At 40.6% G+C, this 22,648-nt stretch overlaps 1 protein-coding gene across 2 annotated transcripts in view; it reads left to right on the top strand.

Moving 5' to 3' along the window:
- The window catches only part of LOC105065303 (uncharacterized), a 418,567-nt gene that overhangs the window by 339,836 nt on the left and 56,083 nt on the right, over positions 1 to 22,648 (top strand). For both annotated transcript variants that reach the window (XM_074346104.1, XM_010950390.3), the window contains exon 4: positions 10,078 to 10,161. In XM_074346104.1, the coding sequence (XP_074202205.1) occupies positions 10,078 to 10,161 (84 nt within the window). The remainder of the gene's footprint in view (positions 1 to 10,077; positions 10,162 to 22,648) is intronic.

Here is a 22,648-nt window from a genome sequence, read left to right as displayed (position 1 = left end):
GCATTTAAATACCTAAAAATAATATAAATTACATGGTGTAGAGTCTACAATGTGGGCAGGATTTTTAGGAAATTCTTCCCTGTTAAACTGGAGATTAAAATCGGGAGGACTGCTTTCGGCTTGTACATCGCTGTGACGTGTAACACATGACAGGGACCAAGACACAGTGATGGGGCAGAAGCGGTCTCAGTACCCTCTGCGTCCCTCTCAGTTGCAGTCATTGGTTACTCCTTGTTGCTCTGTTTCCTATCAAAACCTGGTGTAAGAGATTACTCTCCCTCAGTCATTTTCCGCTTACTGTGAATTAAAACCAGCCTGTCATCTCTCCCAGGGAATTTTACGCTTTAAGCCTTTTGCTCACTATTAATTACAGAATGAATGTCTTTTCCCTAGAAAAGATATTCCAGGTACAAATAATCAAAGGGTGGGGCTTCCTTAACCTTTGCACTTGAAATTGTACCACTTGTCTGCTCTCCAGAAGAATTATGCCCATGGGTTATGGCTCCATTTGTGATCTGCCAACTCACCTCACTTAATTTCTAGTAACACAAGAAATTTCTAGGACGACTAGTTAAGGGCTATATTGTTTGAAAATATTATTACTGTACATGCTTCTTAGAAATGTTAGAGTAACTCTGAGCAATCTTTTGGTTTCAAGGAGAGAAGAATGATTAAGATTATTTCCACTTTACTATGTTCAGAGCTGAAAAATGAATCCAAGAGTCACTGTAAGGAAGATATAAGAGTTGAAGCCCAAATGCTTCTGCTTGGAACACAGAGAAAGGCCCAAAAATGTGAGAACAAAGGCTTATTCCCTTTTCCTTAAAAGTTGCATTTGAAGGGGGCAGAGTGTAGCTCAGTGGTAGAGCACATGCTTAGCATGCATGAGGTCCTGGGTCCAATCTCCAGTACCTCCATCTAAATAAATAAACAAACCTAATTACCTCCTCCCCCACCCCACACAAAAAAAGTTGTAATTGAGTGTATATATAAAGGATGAATGAATGTTTTCATTTTTTATCTTAGCATTTCATAAAACTTAATTAATATGAATTGATTTCATCATTGAGAACAGAAATTTTGTCCATATAGTGTCAGAATCCAAAGCTTAGCTTTAACCTGTGGTTGGAGCACTCGCTGGTGCTTGGACCAGATGAAGCTCATATATTTTCAAACAGACTGTTTTCAGTGATTTTGGAATCTGATTTGAGTATCTTTGTTACTTGTATTTTCCTGAGCTCCTGATTTGGAAAAAGTGCTACAACGTAACAAGTCTAATTTATCGTAGTCCTCTAACATTATTTCAAGATAAATTTGCCTAAGAGTGTAAATTTCACCTGTTAGACCACACACACTGTGGCAGTTACTTGGACAACCCAGTTTTTTAAATAAAATTGAATTTTGTTAGCTATTTTTTAAGTGCTTACCAAAGGATTGGTGATTGTCTTATCGCTGCTTTGGTGCCTGGCAATGCTTAGACTTTCATCAGGGCTAGCTTCATTAATTGCAGGGCCCTTGATTCAAAATCAACAAAAAAATGCCACTAAATATACTAAAATATGAAGTGTTTTCCTTTCTTCTGCAGTCTCTCTCTCACCTGTTTTTTATTGGCTACTTATTGTCATTCTTAGTAAAGAAATATTAAATCAAAGTATGAATTTTATCATTTGTATCTATCATATGCAATGTCAGCTTTAAATGTAGATATAAGAGCATTTAACTTGTATGCAGGCTCACTGAAATTATGCAATTAATGCTTAGTAGCTTGTGCCCACAAGTGCATTTCATTCTTACCACACCAGTGGACACACTGCACAACAGGATGTGTGCAGGGGAGAGAGCAGAACATTTTGGCAGCAGCGAGAAGTTCGAGTCGAGACAAGAAGGGTTAAGGCCAAAAGGTAGTATACATTTTATACTGAAGAGTAATACATTTAAAATCAGAACTCCAAAGTAGTGAGCACTCTGTGCCTTTTGGTGCCCAGGGCTTACCCTGATACAAACGAACCGCCCCTCCTTGCCTATCACCTGCACCCTCATGTCCTCCCCTTCTCTTGGAGGCTCTCAAGTCTCTACTCCTTGTCTCCACTTCCTCACTCCCTAGACACTGGTCTTTCCTGGTTTGTGACAACAGTAGCCTAAGTATTTCCCTAGCTTCCAATCTTTCCTTCTCTCAAATACATCCTCCCATCTGCTGGCCGAGTAATTCATTCAAACACTGCTCTAAAAGCACCCTGCACTTCCTGCCTGCCTTTCCAGAGTCATCTCTCTCCCCCTCTGTCTCACCCTATAAGATCTAACAGCCCCAAATTATTTGTGGTTCACATCAAAACTCAGCATTTCTTTTTGTTCCATACCTCTTGCCCGCATGACAGTTCCTCTTCCTGCAACACCATAAACCTCTTTTCGTACCCCCAGACCCTCCCTCCCTTCCCTGCCCCACACCACTTTGTCTACCTCACTTTTGTTCTGTCCTCCCACACGTAGCTCCTGCACCGCCTCCTCCTGGGAGCCTCCCGGCCACAGGAACTCCCTCCTGGCGGGCGAGATGCACTTCCTTTAGCTCCCACTGTATCTTCTGCATCCGTGGGTCCTAAATATGCACTGCTCCTTTGGAGTGTTGTTTGATCACCTCTCTTCCCTAGTAGGCTTGGGGGAGCTCCTTGAGAGCAAGGCAGCATCTTCCTCACCTGAAGACCCCCCCGTGCCCGCTCAGTACTGACATGCAGAACGCTGCCCATTCCAACTGCCGCATCTGTTTGTCACTAGTCACTGCAGCACCTTCTCCCCGGTTCATTTGGAAACCTTTCCTACACTACCTGCCTAAAGGCCCGTAGAAGGCTTATCTCCTAAAAGTCCTTCTCCCCAATACTGATGATTTTTTTTTGGCTAGGAAGCCTTGTTTGTATTAGTTTTCTATGGCTGCCATCAACTCCCACAGACAAGGTGGTGTAAACAACAGAAATTGATTTTCTCACAGTCTGGAGACCAGATGTTTGAGGTGAAGGTGTCAACAGAGTTTGTTTCTTCTGAGACTTCTCTTCTTGGTTTGTAGGTGGCTGCCTTCTCCTTGTGTCTTCATGTGATCTTCCTTATGTGTGTGTCTGTGTATAAATTTCCTCTTCTTGTAAGGACCCTGGTTGTTTGGATTGGGGCCCACGCTGATGACCTCGTTTTAATTTAATGACCTCTTTTTAATTTAATCACCTCTTTTAAGATGCTGCATCCAAATGCAGTCGCATTCTGAGGCACTGGGAGTTAGAATGCCAGTGTATGACTTTGAAATCTGCTTATAACTTGCCTCTTCGACGATAATCTTTCCCTAAGTTTGCTGCTAGTCTCCAAGCAGCCCCACCTGCAGAGAGGCAAGTGACCACATCCCCAGCCCCTTCCTTCCCTCTTGTTGAAAGCACCACGTGCTCATTTCAGATTTGGACCGCTTAGAGCCCACCCATACTTCCCAGATCACTTTGTGCGTGAAGTTGACATCCAGTGCTGCATGGGAACTGTGCATGGCTAATTCTTCTCCTGTGTGATATTTTCTCATGTTCAAGTTGATGACTTTGCATTTTCATTTTCCTTCCTATTTTTTTCTGAACTCAAAGACAAATTAGTGTTCATATCATACAAGTGAATGGACTGTTGGTTGGCGTAACTATCATGTCTTGGTCCTAATGTACCAAAAAGATGTATAATTTTTATCTGTTGTTAAGAGTTTTCAGATACATTGCCTTACTGGATATTCTTTAAAAGAAATCAAATTATGTGCTGTACATTTTATTGCTAAAGAAATGTAGAACCCCAAAGAGGTCATAAGAAGTGAGTGTCAAAGCTCTTCTGAAATCCAAGACTTCAGAATTGGGGGCCAGGGCTTTTTCTATTTTATCATTGTTATCTTGTTTATAAGGTCCTTAGAGCCAGACAAATACTTTTTAAATAAGCATTTACTTTTATGAGCCTATGCTTATTTTATTAACTCATAATTATTTTTTAAATATTTAAAATATTTGCCTATTTTATAGACTTCGTGTTTTACTTAAAATTTGTAATTATAATTTATGGTGTAAAAGTTCTGAATATTTTTTAAATTAAAAAATAAATATACCTATTTAAACTTATTTGATAGATTTCTAAATATTCTATTTGTGCTTTTTATAATCTATAATTGTTATACATTTTACTGAAACATTTTTATAAACTTTTAGATTACTTATGTAATCAATATGTTAATATAAAAATTCTTATAAACTTAGCAGTACTCATAGGATTGTTTGTTGATTGACAGGAGGGGAGGAAATCTACTTATTAAATTATAGTGGATACCTAATAATAGATACCTAATATTTCACTCTGAAGAGGGCACCAAGGAAGAATAACAATGAAACATTCGTCATTAACGTGAAAAATAATATTAGCACTTATTACGTAAGCTTCTTTGCTGAGCTGAATTTTAATTTTAACCCCCCAGACAAACCTCTGATGTAGGTGTCGTCATGTTTTACGTTTGGGGAAACTGACGCTTAGTGACTCAAAAGCTTAGTCGAGATCTCAAAGCTACCACGTTATGGGGCTGGAATTTGATCTCGTGCCTCTGACTCCATGCTTGTTTCATTGTGACACAAGCTGAAGAAATTACAGGATAGAGACAGAGTCAGCAATTACTCATTGAAACCAGGGACATGTTGAATACAGACACTTGAAGCCAATGAAGCCCATAAGAAAGGCATTGCATTGCTTTGGTCATCTGGCAGGGAGTTACTGACCTCAGTAGCCCATAGTGTCCTCGTCTGTAAATATGAGGTTACTTGTGGCATCTTCCTTATAAGTTTGCTGTGTAGAAAAAAAAAGAGTGTGTACATACATGCATCTGTACGTGATATATGCATATATATGTTACCTGGTAGCTGTGTAAATCAGTCCAATCCTTTTGAAAAGCAATAATCAAATGGTAAATAACAAAAGTTGTAAAAAAAAAAAAGTCCATATCTTTAGCAGAAGAACTCTACTCCTGGAAATATATTCTAAAGAAATGATTCAAAAGACCAAAAAAGTATATTTGCATAGCTATTAATTATAGGAAGTAAATAGTTTGGTAGTTCCTCAAAATGTGAAACATAGAAGTATTTTATGATCTAGCATTTCCACCCCCAGGTGTATAACCAAGAGAAATAAAAACTTGTACGTGAATGTTCATAAATGCTTTATTCATAATAGCCCAAGTGGGAACAACTCATATGAGTAAACTGATGAATAAAATGTTGTATATCCATTCAATGGAATTTGGGAGGGAATAAAAAGGATGAAGTGGTGATACATCTGGATAAATTTTGAAAACATGACACTAAATGAAAGCCATAGAACACAACATACTGTATGATTTCACTTATATAAAATGTCCAGGATAGGCAAAAATACAGAGGTAGAAAGTTGACTGTTGGTTTCCTAGGGCTGGGGGAGGGGACAGGAGGGCTGGTGAAGGACTGCTAATAGGTAGAGAGGGATGGGCAGGGGGCATAAATATTCTAAAATTACATTGTGTTACTGGCTGCACAACACTGTGAGTGTATTAAGAAACATTGAATTGGGCACTTTAAATAGGTGACAGAGATGTCGGTGAATCGTATCAATAAAACCTTTAAGAATTTCAAAAAAATTCAAGGGAAAAATGGAAATAATCAAAATATCTATCAATATATCAAATACATATACTCCATCCTGTTGATGGAGCATGATGTAGTCTCTAAGTATTATAAACCCCAAAGACTGTGTAACAGCACAGAGTATATGTAACATGATGGTAAATGAAAGTGTGCAAGAGTGTGATGCGAAGTGGCCATTGTAGCTAAATATACATGCATTTGGATGAAGGCTGGCAGGAAACTCAAGAGTCAGGAGAGTAGGTGAAAGGAACATGCCTCCTTCTTTCAGAAGTCCCAGTAATGTTGCTGAGTGTTTCAAAAGCACTCGTTTCAATGTTTCTGGTGAGGTAGCCTTGTGGTAGTTACAGGTGGTATTGAAGATGCGTAAAACACAGTAAAGAAAGGACAAAGCACAAGGACATTAAAAAATCAACATGTAAAACATCTAAGAAATAGAAATGTAAATGCAAAAATCAGCAGAGCATTTAAGGGATACGGGTACTGTGGGAGGTGCCAGAGGATGGAGAAGCAGGTCAGGCTCTAACAGGATTCTGCACGGAAAACTTACTACCTGGAATGGTTGCGAGTATGTTCTGTGCTCTGAGCCTCTCTCTGCTGGCAAGTTTTGAGGGCAGGGGATTTTCATGTACTGGAGCTGGTGTAGGTCTGTGATAATAACCCAAAGGAAGTGGGAACACTTAGCAGTATGCACAGTTTACTTAAGTTCACCAAAATTGTACTGGAGTGTGGATAAAGGGAGGAAGTCTGGTCAAGCCTGAGTGAGTCAACATTTCATGGTCCTCCACCCAGCTCTCCTCCCTTCCCAAGGCCACCTCACCTCTGTGTCTGTGTGCACGACCTTTGCAAAGAAGGAACTCCAGTTGGCATGGGTGGAGCAAACCCGAAGTCCGGTTGGTTGGCTTCAACTGTCGAGTTGGGGGCCCAGAAAGAAGAGGGACCAGAGCAGTGGGGTTGATCTGTATCCGGTCTTTCTTCAAGAACTTTCTCCTTCCTCGGTTGCCACTGAATGCTTAAAATATCACAGTTCCTTCAACGTTCTCCATCCCAGAAGCAGCTCAGGCTTTTGTGTGGAGCAGCTAAAGAGCTGTGTCAGCGGTTCTTTGAAAGCACCCTATAGGTGGAAGGTGCGGTTATTTTTACTCCAGATAAAGAATGGGTGACAGGAGGAGGCTGGAGAGAGAGATGGCAGTCTTAAAGTAGAATCTGCTTCCATCTCCAAACAGAACTCATTGTTCCCAGCCCTGCACTGTAGGGAAGAAGGTCGGGCAGTCAATGGACATCAATGCCCATGTTTCCTATGGAGTATGAAATCAAGATTTCTGAAGGAGGACGCATTCTTTCCTTCAGAGATGTTAAGATTGTTTGAGCCGGTCAGTGATGCACCACCCTTAAGCAGATGCCACCTGGATGGATCCCACTGCTCGGTCAACTAGCTGAACTTGCCAGGTGATCCCTGCATCCTTCCTTCTTAAAATCCTTGATTAGTTTTGTCCTTTGGTGCCAGGAGTTACCTTTATATTTCAGACTCCAGGATAAACACTGAAGCTTGTAATTATAGGTCATGGCACTAACCACTTCTTTGGTCTCCTTTTAGGAATCAGCCTTAGAAAAGTAACCCCAGGTACCTGCCATGGGGAGCTCTCTGAGCAGTTCTGCATCTTCTCAGGAATGCTCTGAAGTTATTATGGGAAGGAGATAAAGGGGCAATTTTGCCCTTAGTGTGCAGAGAGTGGGAGAGAATGTCCGACTTGCCTGAGGGCTTCAACAACTTTTCTCTAATTCTCTATTATTCCGCTTTGTCCAAGTCCATCCTCAGTGTCCCTGTCCCTACATTTAGCAAATGGTGAGTTAGATGGGGAGCAACACTTAACCCCAGTCACCTAGCCACTCAGCCATCCAAACAGCAGCAACAGCAAACCCTGCGTGGAAAGCCTGACATGAGGAAAGGAGCCCGGGAAAGGGAAACACTATCAGTGATAACTATATGCCCCTGACCCTCTGCGTTTTGAATGTAAACCCATTATTTCAGAAATTCCCTTTTATATACAGCCCAGAATCATCACATATTTTCCCACCCAACAAATAATTTCTGGGTAAGAAATCTCTGTGTTGTGACTCTTGGGTTGCTTTAGTCGTTAGTATGCCCAGTGCAGTCGTATCAAGGGAATCTTTGGTCTAAAGAAAATCAAGCTGCACAACAACCTGAGAAAACTAGTTACACGTTGCCATAGCAACTGGACCAGCCTCAGAGGAAGGGCAGGTTTCTTCAGATTCATCTTCTGCATCTGCACATTGACTTCCTTGAACCAGAATCCTGTGTCCTGATCATCATCAACACCGAACCTGTTATTTTCATTAGGGAAAAAAAAATTGCAGTCACAGTTGATATATTTGGGGCTTTTTCCCTGGTGCCATTCAGTGTCTTTTTATCTCTGAAAGGTGGAATTTGGTAACTGGATCCTTTGGAACTTTCATTCATGCATTCACTAACATGGTTGGGACTTGAGCCAGCAAGTTTGGTAGTAATTAAACTTTGATGGCTGGAACATGACCTGTGAAATGAGTTGCTCTTCTCAGCTTAACTCCTAATGGACAAAAATCCACATCCCTCGGAATCCAACCATAACCCTTATTTCCAGACCATAGGAAGAAGTCGGAGGTTTGACTCGCTTCTCCTGGGGGCAGAATGCAGGGTCTTTTCCCCGGGAGTGATGCTTTGCCTTTCCAGGCCACAGACAGCTCCACAATTAGTCTCAAAATACCCTGTGAAATGTGTGTAAATAACACAAACCACATTTACAGGCAGGGCCACCCTGGTCGAAAGTACAAGTTATTTGCCCAGAGTAAGATAATTAGTAACAGCAGGGGTAGAGATTCCAGAGGGCCCTACTCCATCCCTTTGCAAAGACCACTGAAAAATCTTTCTTTCACTCAAGAAACGTGGCCAATTAATGGACAGCAGGAGGCAGGGATGGGTCAATACTTGCTGATTCATTTCTAAAGGTCATTTTTATTTTATGGGGTTTTGGTACCTGCTGTTAAGTTTTATTTTATTTTTTTTTTCAATAACAAGTCTCTTGATATTTCCTCTAATGAGATTGAAAAGAGATTGAAAAATCTGTGTAGTGAGAATAAGAGCTGAGGGTTGGAGAAAGCTCGATCTGCTGGGATGTTTCTACGTAAAGAAAAGATTCAGCTGAAAAATGGGAAGCATACTCTAGCAGAAAGCACCTGTAACAACATACCACAAACTGGGTGGGTAGGGGAGGTGGTGCAGAGGGGCTTTATAAACAGCAGAAATTAATTTCTCACAGTTCTGGAGGCAGGACATCTGACATCAGGATGCCAGCACGGTTGGGTAAGGGCACTTTTCCAGGTCACATCGCAGAATTCTGGTTGCATCCTCACATGAGAAAAAGGCAAGCAAGCTCTCTGGGATCTCTTTTACAAGGACATTAATCCCATTCGCTTCCCAAATCATTTCCCCAAAGCCCCTCCTCCTCATACCATCACCTTGGGGATTAGGATTTTAACATATGAATTTGGGGGTAACAAATGTTCAGACCAGAGCAATGCATAAGACCTGTATTAGATTGTGAAGGACACAAAGATAATTAAGACTTGAGTCCTGTCTTCAGTAGCTCACCTTCCCAGCAGACAGTGACAAGTACTCTAATAATAGTACATGGATCCTGTGATGGGAGAAATGTATTCTGACTTTAGCCAGAAGTGGAGGAATATAGTGAAATGTTTCTTAGGGAATCTGAGCTGGGCTTTTTAGGACAGGTAGGAAATCATAGACAGATACTGAGGAAAGAATATTCTAGAAACCAGAAACAGTATAAACAAAAGCACAGATTGGAGTCTATTGAAGAAAAACACATTGACCAAAAGTGCCTTGAGGTTTAGGTTAAACTGTGGGACAGAGTTGGAACTAAAATGAGAAAGTGAAGAAGAGACACATTTTGGAGTATTCTGAAAAGTAAGTAGAGAACTTTGGACATTATCCCACATAGAATCAAAGATTCGAAAACCAGAAGTTTAAGTGTGATCGGTGTTTTTATGTAATGAGATGTTAGTCAAGTTATTTTTTGAAAAAAGATTCACATAGTCTGATCTATGTTCTAGGGAGATAACCTTAACAGATTAGGCTCAAAATATTCTGCACTTATGTCAAAATTCCTTCAAAATGTCATAAATGGTTTTGTAATATACCCCTGTACAAGGTTAAATGAGTTTGCACAGACTGCAAACTGAAGATGCTTGGGCAAAAACGCTGACTCGGGTATTTCAAGTGACAACCATTAAGTTTAAGTGCTTGAGGCACTCTTGTGAGAAACAGGGAAATGGTTTCATGCAGCAGGAAAGCCAGCCAAGTCCCTGAAATCTCTCTCTCTCTCTGTTTCCTTTCTTATAGGACCAGCAATGGAAACCTTCGATGTACGGCAGCATGACTCCAATCTGCTTTACAAGCCCTCTGATTGAGAAACCAGTTGGCAAAGTAAGAATTAAGTCACTTCTTGTTGAACAGTATGATTCGAGCCTGTTGACTGTTCTTTCTCTTTGTCTTGAGTTATCTGGGTGACATAATCACATTGATCTCATAAGAGGGGCTGATAAAATCCAAATTTTGAAGTCTTTAGTTGGCCCTAGTGGCATTTGCTCTAGGCAAAATGTTGAGCTGAGTGATGTTGATCTGAGATCCCTTTGCCTCAGTATCTGCCTGCACTTCCATCGTGATAATGTCCTTCCCAACTCCCGTCAGTGCCCTGCTTTCTCATTTCGTTGACTCACCTTCCCTTGCCTATCAGAACTTATTAGAAGGAAAGAGGTGGCCTTTAGTCATTTACATTGTAGGGGATGAAAAAAAATCTATTTTCTCTATTCTCATGGGCTTAGGACATCGGGTGATGCAAATTAAACTGGGAAAAAAAAAAACAAACAGATAAACAGGAGAAAGGGTTTACCACTATGAATAAGGAGGCCTTCAGAGAAAAGAAGTGAAGACCCAAAGAAGCAATTGTATTTGAGGCTTACATACCATTTTAACAAAGAGTGATAAGCTGTGGAGCAGTGACAAGAGACAGGAAAAGGGGGTTGGGCTTCTGTGGGTGGTAAATTGTGAGATGTAAATATATAGGAGAAATTAATGGAAGATTAGGAGTTATTTAGTAAGGTTTGTTGTGTAAACTCAAGTTGGTGCCTTCCATAGATGAGTTATCTCCGGTGATTAAAAGTCATCTTCCCGATATGGGAAAGAAAGACACCTTTACAAATGTATGTTACCTTTGCAAAGGGAAATTTATCTGCTGCTTTTAGACAGAAAGGGAGAGGACAGAGAGCTTTTCCCATATCTGCTATCTCTCAGTTGCCTTTGGCTCAAGATAGTCCTTATGCCGAAGTGGCATATTTTGGGGTGGCACATTCTGATCCTCTTCAACATCTTCGTGTGAAATCCAACCACCATACCGCCTCTGTCGAACATATTTGTTATTTAAACTGTCTTGTGGAACGAAAGACTTTGCCTCTAGAAGAGAAATTACAGGTATTTGCCTAGACTGCTGCTGTTCCAAACCTGAACTCACACCCACAGTCCCACCAGGGAGTGTAGAGCCAAACAGTTAGGAGTGTGGGCTCACTGGAGCCAGCCTGCCTGGGTTCAAATCCCAGCCCTGCCGTTCACGGGCTCTGGGGCTTTGAGCAAGTCATCTGTAAAGAGGGCTCCATAATAGTACCAGCCTCATGGGACTGTCATCAGAATGAAATAATTTAATATAAATTCACAAGAACAAGAATTTTTTTAACCTAGTTTGTTCACTGTGTATCCAAGTACTCAACAGAGTATGCAAATAAATTGAATGAATGAATAAATGAAAAACTATACACATAGTAGACTTAGAGGAAACACACGCTCAATTAATTTGTGTATGTCAAGAAATGGGAGCCGGGGGGTGTTACATGTTAGGAAGAGAAACAAAACTCTGGTGAGTACATCGAGGACAGTTTCCAGGCAAACCCTAACAGAAGGACCAGTCTACCTGGGGTACCAGCCACCTTCCTGTCCTTTGCTAGTGGTGCACCTCCGGACCACAGGAAAACCAAAGACTAGGATGAAACACAGTCATTGTCAGCACAAGTCAAAAACAGACAAAAGTTCTTTCAATAGGGCTTTTCTCTCCAAGATCTAGATATATGTGGGCAGAACTGGAGTTTTTGCAGTTTTTGAAAGGAAATGAATCTATTCTCCCAAAAATTCCTGGTCATTTTGCCTTGGCGGCAAGTCCTGCCGAGACAGCTTTCTGCAGAGTGTGAACTCCTGGCTGAACAGGAAGCCTCCTTCCCGGGCTGTCAGCGCTGCTGACGTTTTGCAGGCGTAGCAAGGGGAGCGACCCAAGCTTCTGGAGACTGATGTTCTGGACTTCATGCTCAGTAAGGTCAGCACTTCCCCTCTGCTGACTTCAGTTCCTAGTAAGAGGAGTATCCTTTGGCCCGAAGATTAAAACAACAAGCAAACAAAACACTCCCTGAACATCACAGAATGTGTTGGCAACAGCTCCATTTCACTGCCTTGTCCCTGCCTCTGTCCCCTCCGGCCTCACCTATTTTGACTCTGTTTGTATTGGTTCTGAATAGACCACCACTTTGTCTGTGGGGACGGAAAGAAGCCATTTCAAAGGCTGAGGTCAGAAGTCAGTGAACCCCAGAGGAGTCTTTTGACTAAATTTCATTTCAATCCAATAGTTCTGAGTTTACTCAATGTTTTCCTAGACCTGATTTCGATAACAGTAACAACAGTATAGAAATGGTAGAGAGTGACTTTTGGGTGTGCTTGTCAGAGAGCAGAAGGAAGTGCAGTGCAGTATGACTATTCTGGGTTCAGTGGTATTTCGCTTTGTGCACCTGAGGTCTCCCTCCCCACAGGGCAGAGGAAGCAGGGAGGTGTCTGTCTGGGCAGGGACACCAGGACTTCCCTGGGGTGAGTGGGGCTGCTCCCAAAGGATACTCTTGCTCTCTTTTCTCCCCATAGTTTGGCTTCTGGGCTCATCACACTTTGTGTAAAATACTCTAATGAATTCATTTGGCAACCAGCTCTGTGATCCATCCACCTGGAGGGGAAAAATTATGCCAAAAAAGTAAGAAAGGCAAGCTTTAATTATAGGGGTCAATGGAAGGCAGCACTGGGGGTGGATAATTGAAACCTGTGGTTAATCTGCCCTGAATCCAAACTCTCTTCCACTGCCAAGAAACTTTCTGTTGAGTAAAACACTGCAAGCTGGACCCGGATGCAATTTCTATCACCCAAATTATGGAGCCCCAAGCTGAACCAAGGACCAATGTTTCCTCATTATGGGAAGAGGGGCAGAGGGGAGGAAAGGTGGTTTGGTAACACCATTCAGAAAACAGAGGATTCCAATGTGAGCTCATAATAGAAAAAAAAAAAAAAAAGAATATTTTGGAGCCAACTCCAGTCTTACCAGTAAATGATAAGTCTTTTCATGAGTCGTTATGATTAGAGGGTAGGAATAAAGGAGGGAAACTTCTTGGGGCAGAGAGGGAGAAGCCAGAGAACTCACTCTGGCAGCAAGCAAGCCTGGAATGTGTGATTATTCACCCTCCGAACCAAGAAGGGTTTCCTGTTTTATTTTACATAATTGGAGTCAGCGCCTTTTGAATGGAGCATATGAATTTATGTAAATAAGAATGCAAATGTTAAAAATATGTGTCTTGGGATTTCCTGGGGATGACCCGGCAGCTTTGTCTTCCTTGCCTTTGCAGCAGCTAAATATTGTGTTGTGAACACTCAGGATGAACTTACTTCCCCAAATCCCACAATGTTATAACTAGAGGACTTTCTTTGTAATTCATAGGAGATACTCAGGAGAATGAATTAAGACAGACTACTTTAATGTATTTGACAGTAAACATGTTACCCCCAAGAGGTTGCACAGGCTAACAGTAAGTGCAAGGAGGATTGGAGAATTTCAATTAATTAATGGCAATTCAAAGTGGACTATTGAAAGGGGATTAGAGAATAATGATGGAAACAAAAGCAGGGACTTAGGGAGATAGGTAACATTAGAAGATGACATAAAATTCAACTTCCATGTTCTCCCACAAAATTCTCACTGGTGCTACGGACAAGACAAGAAAGTGGGCTGAAAGAAGTGTTAGTTCAACTCAGCAAAGCATTGTGCAGATCATACCAAGTCAAAACAACCCAGGAAAGTGCTGTGACCTCTGACAACTGCATAGAACACACAAGCAGACAGAGCTGTTTTGGGTTAAGGGTTGTCCATGACCATGGCTATGCCAACATGTCTTTCTCAGAAGAATTCAGATGACAGGTAAACTTGTCCTCAGTCTAAAGAAATGTAAATTTAATTCATTATTTGATTTGACTAGGAGGAAATGGAGAGAGAAACCACCTTGAAGGATAGCAGTGTTCTTGAATGGAAGGGTGGCTAAGAAAGTAATTAAGGCTCCCTGGGCCTTCTGTACTTCTGGGTGAGTAAACGGGAAACTGGAGGAGTTAGGTGGAAGTAACTGGATAAACAACAGATAAAAAGAAAGGAACTGGTGAACTCAGGATCAGAAAAATATAAAGCTGCTTTATTTTAAAGTTGGGAGGCATCTGTGGGAAGAAAAGAAATAGAGGTGTCCCTTTTTGCAGATTAATCTTTAGCTCCTTTAGAACTGGAGAATTTTTCTTACCAAAGGAAAATTTAGCTTAGCCAACAAGGGCCATTTTAAGAATAGTCTTCTAAGTCATGGCCCATTGAGAATCTTTGAACTTTACATCATTCTATCATGGCTGCATCTGGATAGACAGCACATATTTTATGAGAACTACCTTGGGACCTAATACTTAATATTTAAGGCTCTATGTAACCAAGGAAGATGGAGAAACCAACCCACAGACTAGTCTGTGGCTGTGGCCTACTGCTGCTTCCAAAAAAATACCCAAAGTCAGAAATAGAATAATCAGAAGATAATAAAAATTTTGAGCAAAGCAAGCCACTATAATTGCTACAACTATAGATAAACATAATTTTAATTTTGGGGGTCGGGGTTGAGTGTCCCTGATTTGACTGGATCTCTTTCTCTATACATTTAGCTTCTGAACACTGAGGCGAATGCATTAAGCCAAGTATTTTTCTTCTAGGGCTTTTTGTGACAAGGTGAAAGAAGTTAAGGAATCAGTTTTCTTCTTCTTCTAAGATAGTGGTGGTTTTAGTTGGGCTTATGTCCACCCAGCTAAAGAGCACATTTTTAGCCTCCCTTGCAGCTAAATGTAGCCATATGATGAGATTATGGCCAATGGGATGTGAATGGAAGTGATGGATGCAATTTCTGAGTCATGCTCTTCATAGGAAAGGCATGCCCTTCTCACTGGCTGGAATACAAATGTGGCAGAAGCTGAAATAGCCACCTCAGACCAAGAGAGCATGGCAGAGAAACAACATAGAACTGTTGGTGGCTTGAGTTTAGACTGCCATTGCTTAAGACAGAAATCAACTTGCATCTTGTCTACATCACTGCTAATTTGGCCATTGGTACAGTAGCTGCAATGGTATCCAGTGCACAATTACAACAGGGGACAGAGTAGTCTGCATGCCCTTTGGTAAGTCACTTGGCATACAGTGTAGGTAGAAGGCAGAGCCTGGTACAGTAAGTATCAGTTAAATGGATGAAAATGCTGGGTTGCTGACACTTGTCTCCCAAATCAAGCCTGGATGAGGAAGAAGAGATAAAAAGGCTACCTTCTAGCTCTGAGGATAAGGTGATGAACAGAACTCTGCCTAGCAGAGAACCCCATCTTGAATTCTAACATAGTAAACACAGATATCTATCATATCCTGAATTTTCGAGAAATTCTCCTTAGAACTGAGGCAAACAAATTCCTACTGAAAATATTCAAACTCAAACACCCATTATCTGGTCAAATAACATTTCTATTGACATTTATTGTATGTAAGTGCTGTCATCAGTTTGGAAAATTTATAACTATCCTTTGGTATTTGGCATAATATTCTATTCTCTCATCATCTGGAGTGGGTTTGGATTCCCTGGGACTCTGGGGAATCATCTTGGACTTCGGCTTTTGCTATAACTCTGTTACACAGGGTTTTATGGGAACAGTAAGTTGTTACCTCATACCCCATTCTAGATCCACTCTCCTTTTATTAACATAAAATAACACTTATGATTTTGGCTTAATAAATTAACCCTCTGAAACATCGACTGTTACTGCTACCACATGTTATTAGAGTCCATGTCATTTTTTCCCACCATCTCTTTCCTCAGAATGGCAGACAAAATAACATGCACATAGTAGGCAGGTAGTGCTTGTGCACTGACAGTTAAATGAATATGGAAGTTTAGTTTCATCTTACCCTTGTTCACAATGGTTGTTGAATAGTATTCTATGCGAGTGACCTACTATATCTACTAAAGACAAAAAAATTTTAATCAATACCATTAGCACTGTCCTATAAATGTTAAAGTAACCAGAGGTGAAAGTACATTTCCCTTATATTTGGTTTCCTGGATTCTCACTACCACCCAAGCAAAACCTAGGCTGACGTTTACTACAATAGGTCCATTGGTAAGAGTTCAACTGGATGAAAAATGCAGCCTGATTCAAAAGTACAAGAAGTCTTTCCATCCCAACATCCCTAACAGGCAAGATGACTGTATAAATGGCTTTATAAACTCCAAAGAGTTGGAATAAGATTAAACAAATATACTTATGCCAATGGCAGTTCAATTTATGTCCTCCTGTATGCATAGAAACCTATTCAATTCTGGCTCCCAAAACCTACTGGAAATAAGTGAAATGTGAACAATTAATATCTATAGAACATATTTTATTAGGCTTATAAAATTCATTAATTCAGAAACAGGTAGATGCCTATACACTAAGAAAATAGGAAACAGCAAACTTAAACAAAAATCATTCTTGTTCTGTGATCTTGCTTTACAGCTTATCTATAAAAGCTGAGATATGTAACACAACATACATGGCCCAACTGCCCAAACATATCATGATGTACTTTTTTTGGATATATTAATCAATTTATTTGTCAATGACCAGAAAACCAGGAAACAGAAACCATCTTAGGGACAGGATGAGCTCTTCTTTGAACAGCACTCAACCTTTCACCTCCTCACCTCCCATTCAGTCCCTAGCCTTCTGGAGTCTGGCTTTGCTCCCTAATACTCTAGCAAAAGTCTTTTTTATGGTCACCACTTACATCCTAATTGCCAAATTAGAAGTGCACATTTTATTGCTTACCTTACTAAAACTTACTGTGCTTTTAAATTTGTATCATGATGCACTTGATGGTAAAGTATGAGATAAATGTTTTGTTAACAGTGCATGCACGCACGCGGGCACACACGCACAGACACACACACACACAATCACCAGACCCTTGCTACTGGGGACTGTGCCATTATCAAAGGTCTTGGAGTCATATTTGTATTCTACAGAACTACTATTTATTCTTTCCTTGTCTTGATGTGCTGACATTTTCCCATTAACACTGCCTCAGTTTCGCTCCCAGAAGCCAGTTGAAAAATGTCATGTGGAACTTTTGATGGAAAAATGCTAAATAAAAATACTTCCTGGTCTGTTATTGACCCTAAAAGAAACTTTAATTTGTCCACTTGGGCGTAGGGAGAAAGATGACCTGAGACTGGCGTAGTATACATGTACTCTCTTCACATAGATCAGAGAAACGTAATATCACTAAATTCTGAGAATTAGCTCTATAGAATTATCAGCAGCATTAATACAGAATTTATGCAGTTTTGCTGTAGTCCCAATACTGTGGGTAACCTTGAGAAAGCCAAAGGAAGATTCTCTTGGAAATCTTACATTCTAAGCATTCTATGCCAGCCACTTATTTCCTTGAAGAAATAAACAGAAATTGAATGCCTTCCATGTGTGAGGCAGTGTGCTATAAACAGTAATTCAGGGCAATTTGGTATAAATGATAACAGCAATGATAATTATTATAATGGCTACCATTGTTTGAGAACTCTGTGCCAAGCACTAACCTAAGTTCTTCATAGCCAGTCTCTCATTTAATCGTTTTTACAAAGGAAGCCTGGTAAGGATGGAGAACTTATTCAAGGTCACAGGCTGGTAAATGGCAGAGCTGGCATCCAGAACTGGGCATGCCTGACTCTAGAACCTATTCCTTAACCACCTGCTGGAGAGACTTTGTGAAAAATTTATTTGGATGATCTCTTTTCTATTCCTAGTTGAAATATAATCAGTTTCCTGAGAGGACACAGGAGGATGCCAAAAAAAGTATGACCCGGCTTATAGTATGGGTCACTCTGGCTACAGTTAACCAACCTTTAGCTTTTCATTTTCCAAAAGGCCCCTTTATAAATAGCAACCCTGCACAAGAGGGAAATAATGCGTGTGCAGGCAGCGTTAGGTTGCCCCTGTAAAGGCAGTTGCTTTACAAAGAACTTTAAAGGGGGACTGAACTGCAAAGAGAACACCATGAGGTTACTCAGATCAGAACTGTATCCCTCAGAAGCCTTTCCATATATTCGGGTGTCCCAGTTTATCTTCTCTGGAAGGAGGAGGCTCAGTGCTCAACTCATCCATGAGGCAATGCATTTAATTTTAAGAACTTTAACAATCTCAGTGAAGAGAATTAAAGCGGTATTATTAAAGTTCAGTTTAATGCCAGAATCACTGTACATCCAAGGGTAGAGCTGAAATCACCACTGGCCACTAAATTAGGCCTGTTAAATTTTTCGTATAGGCAGTTAGGGTGCCTGGTAAAATAATGGCATCTGTTCTCTTTGGTGAACGGAGAGCAGATTGCATAAAAGTTTATGGTCTGAAGAGTAGGGAGGTAATTAGTGGCGCGATGAACTCCCCAATTGTGTCTATGTTTTTAAAGGTCATTTCCTGGATTTTATGAGCAATGGGGAATTGCATTTGGGCCCCCAAAGAAACTTTGCTTTTACTATTATGCACATTTATTTCAGCCTACCTTACTTTCGGGTTGGCTTTTGTGTGTCTGACTTTTTGCGGGGGCTTATAATCTCCTTGTCTGGGGGTTTGGGTGGGGCAGGATCGTGCCTTACTCATTATTTTTGTGCCCGAAGCACCAAGCATAATTCTTTCCGTATCTTAGCTACTTATTAAGAAGGAGAGGAAAGTGGTAGAGAAAGGAAGTGAAAGAAATTCTCATTTTGTTTATCTGAGATCACTGTTTTCAAATTACCTGGGTTCAGGTATGCCTTTTCATTATATGCCTTCTGAAACCTCTCTAACGAACAGCTTAGTGACAAAATTCAACTTTACCTTAAAAGATGTTTGCTTACAGAATAAATCCTAAAAAGCTCTATTCATTTGCAAAAGGCAGAAACTGCAATTTTTACACTAAGGACTTTCAAAGAGAATCACAGATAAGAGACATGTGGAGATTAAAACAAAATAGAAGAAAAGAGAGAGACAGAGAGAGACAGAGAGAGAGAGAGAGAGAAGGTTTTCACTCAAGCTTTGTGGCGTGGAAGTGGTTTCCTTCCTTTACTACACCGGTGAGAGTGATCTTGCCAAGGTCAGTAGGAAAATCCTAATTGCTAAACCCAGAGTACATTTCAATCCTTCGCCAACTTGTCTCAATTGACCTCTTCTCAAAAGTTGTTCCTCTCTTGGCTTTTATGAGAGCTTACTGTTCTAATTCTCATCTGACCTTCTCGGTCTTTTTCGCTATTTCATCTTCTTTCAGTAATACCTCCAATTCTGTGTTCCCCATTGTTCCTTCCTGGTGCACTGAAAAAAATCAGCTCTCTCTCCTTGAGCAATGTACTTTATTTTCTTGTTTCATTTGCTCAACATGCTCGAAACTAAACTGGTTAACTTCTCTTTCCCATCTTCTGATTCCACTGCTCTGCAAATGTTCTGTTCTTCTCTCAGTGAATGCTCTACCTTCTACCCAGCAATCCAAGCCAGATACCTGAGTGTCAGCCACGATTCTTCCCCCTCCCTCATCCATCCAGTCAGCCACCCAATTCAGATGGCTCTAAACACTTATGTCTCACCCTCTTCTTCCCTATCATGATCGCTGTCACTCAGGCCCCCGTCATCTCTCACCTGGCTTCGGAGGAACCCTCTAAGTGGTTTCCCTAACTTCACTCTCATCTTCTTCTTTCAATATCTCATCAATATCAGTACAGCGTTATCCTTTCAAATTGCAAATGTGATCAAGTTACTTACTTGACTAAGAGATGAGATGGCTTCCCACTGACTGCCGAGTTAGTCTGAGTCTCTCTGAATAGTAGAGTGAGGCGCGAGTGACATACTCCCCTGCCCCTGACCTCAGCTCCCATTACTCACCACCCCAAACCTGACACTCCACTCTCTACTTCATGACTCTGCCACTGTGCGTGCTGTTCCTTCTACTTCTTCCTGCCGAATCCCCTCCTCTTTTGTAAAATTCACTTCTACTTCTCATTTGCCCCTCCTACAACCTGTATTTTAACCTGAATTACAGCTGTACTTTGTGTGTTTTCTATTACAGCAGTGCTCTCACTTGGTTGAAATTGCTTGCATCTCTGCCTCCTCTTAATGATGAAGCCCTTTTCTTATCTGGTCTTCCTCAAGGTGTGGCACATTGCATGGCTCATGCCAGGACTGGATGGTCCATAAACCTCGTGGGTGCCTATGAATACCTTGTCTATTCACTTCACTGCAACCCAGAATTCAGAACTCATTCAGACCCACAATCCAGAACTCATCTCTCCACTCACACATTTTAGGATTTCCTTGGCCAGTGTACCTGACTCTAAACTTTCATTAGTGAGGAAAGTTAACACTCCTCACAGTTGATTAATACCTGTTATTATGCTGAAGCTCATCATAACAAAGGAAAGATTTTCATCAGTTGGAGACCATAAAGACAGCCCCTGACCTATGTGAATTCTGTCCTATTAACTGATAGCAATGAGATCACTGAGGGTATAGGCATATTACCCTGGTCAGGTAAATCTACCAGATCTCTTTTATTAAATAGAATTGCAGTGGGAGTTAGAAGCGCCTGCTCTGCCTTTAGAAGGTGAGGGTGATCATGGTCAGTGTTTCCAGGTGCTGTCTGTACAAAGAGGAGGAAAAATGGTTACTGGCTCCAGCTTGGACTTTGGATAGCAGGTCAGTCACGAGAGAAAGTTTGGCCTTTTGTACCTTGAAAATATCTGACCTGTTTAAAATTGGACATTCTGATAGAGAAATGCCAAGTGTGAAAAGATGAGAGCTTTGGACATACCAATTTAAGTGTCCCACAGAGAGGAGTTTGTAGCACTAAAATTTACACTCTTTTGTTTTAGTTAATAAGGTAATCATAAAAATAAAGTTCAGTGGTATACTTCTTTAAGAGGCGAAGAGATACCAAAAAAAGAAAAAATCAAGAATCCTCACACAATTTCATTTCAGCATGGACCAACTCTTACTATAGAAAAATATACGCCTATAATTATATAACCAAAAAGTGTTCGTTAAATGCAGTAGACAGACATCATTGGATCATAGTGCTAGGTATTCTGGGAGATACTAAGGAAGTTATCCTGTCTTAAGGGGTACGGAATTACTCACTCAGCATTGGAGGGTAATTTAAATGTCAGCTAGCCCAACTTCTCACCTAGTGTTAAAATCTATCCTCCCAAGTATCTGCCAAACCTCCTCTGAATATCTCCAGTTAGAGGGAGCTTTCCACCTCCTGAGGCAGTTCATGTCGTATTTAAATAGCTGTTAATATTAATGATAATAAATAAAATTTATTGAGTGCTTACTATGTGCCAGACACAGGGCTAAGCATTTTATCTTCAAAAATCCTATTTAATCTTTACTACAACCTTGGAAAGTGGTACTGTTATTATTTCCATTTTACAGGTGATAGGGAGGGGGGGAATGGGCACCTCCCCAACATCACACAGCTGGTAAGTAGAAGACCCACTTTGACTACTGGGTCTGCATTCTTCAATAGTATACACATGCAGTCTCTCTCCCTCAGCTTCTTCCCTGTGTTGACCTGAAACCTACCTTCCTATATCTTCTATTCATGGGTCCCAGTTCTTTTTTTTTTTTTTTTTTTTGTATTGTGTCCTGTTTTTTAATTCTTATTTTTTATTGAAGTGTAGTCAATTTGCAATATTAGTTTCAGGTATACAGCAAAGCGATTCAGTTATACTCATTCAGTTATATTCAGTTCTATATGTATGTATTTTCAGATTCCTTTCTGTTACAGCTCATTGCAAGAAACTGAATATAGTTCCCTGTGTGGTACAGTATGTTTTTGTTATTTATCTCTTTTATATATAGTGATTAACAGATACACATGGGTCCTAATTCTTAATGAAATAACACTAAACATGTCCAGTCTCTTGCCACATGATAGCTCTTCAAATAGTTGAAGACAGTTATCTTACCCACTCTACTCTTTCAGTCTTTCTACTGGATACATAATTGCATTGCCTTCTATTTTTCCTTGTGTGAGATGGTTTCTAGGCCTTTCAGCATCATGGTCACAGTTCTCTGGACAAACCCGACTTCAGCATCTTATACTTGTAACACAGCATAAAATCATATTAGCTTTGTTGTAAGAGTGGAAACCCAAGGTTGAGTCATGTGCTTGTGCTCAACCAAAGCCCCTGAGTGTTTTGTGTGTATGTTGGTAAGCTATAGCACTGCTATCCTGTACTCACACAGTTGGGTTTTTGAACTTGAATTCAGAGCTTTCTACTTAACTCAGTTATATTTTATCTCCATAGTATAGTTTATTGTCTTAAAATGCTTAACTCTTTTAGGATCAAGATTCTGCCATCTAAAAATTTTTACCCTTTGTATTCATTGTTTGCCATGTACGAAGCCATCCCCAACTTGGTGGATTCAAATAACAATTTGGCTTCTAATTCTGCATGTCTGAACTTAGACTGGGCTCAGCTCAGTGGTTCTTTTGGAT

Source organism: Camelus bactrianus, chromosome 2 (genome assembly GCF_048773025.1).
Source record: "Camelus bactrianus isolate YW-2024 breed Bactrian camel chromosome 2, ASM4877302v1, whole genome shotgun sequence".
Classification (NCBI taxonomy): domain Eukaryota; kingdom Metazoa; phylum Chordata; class Mammalia; order Artiodactyla; family Camelidae; genus Camelus; species Camelus bactrianus.
This window is presented reverse-complemented; position numbering and strand designations above follow the sequence as displayed.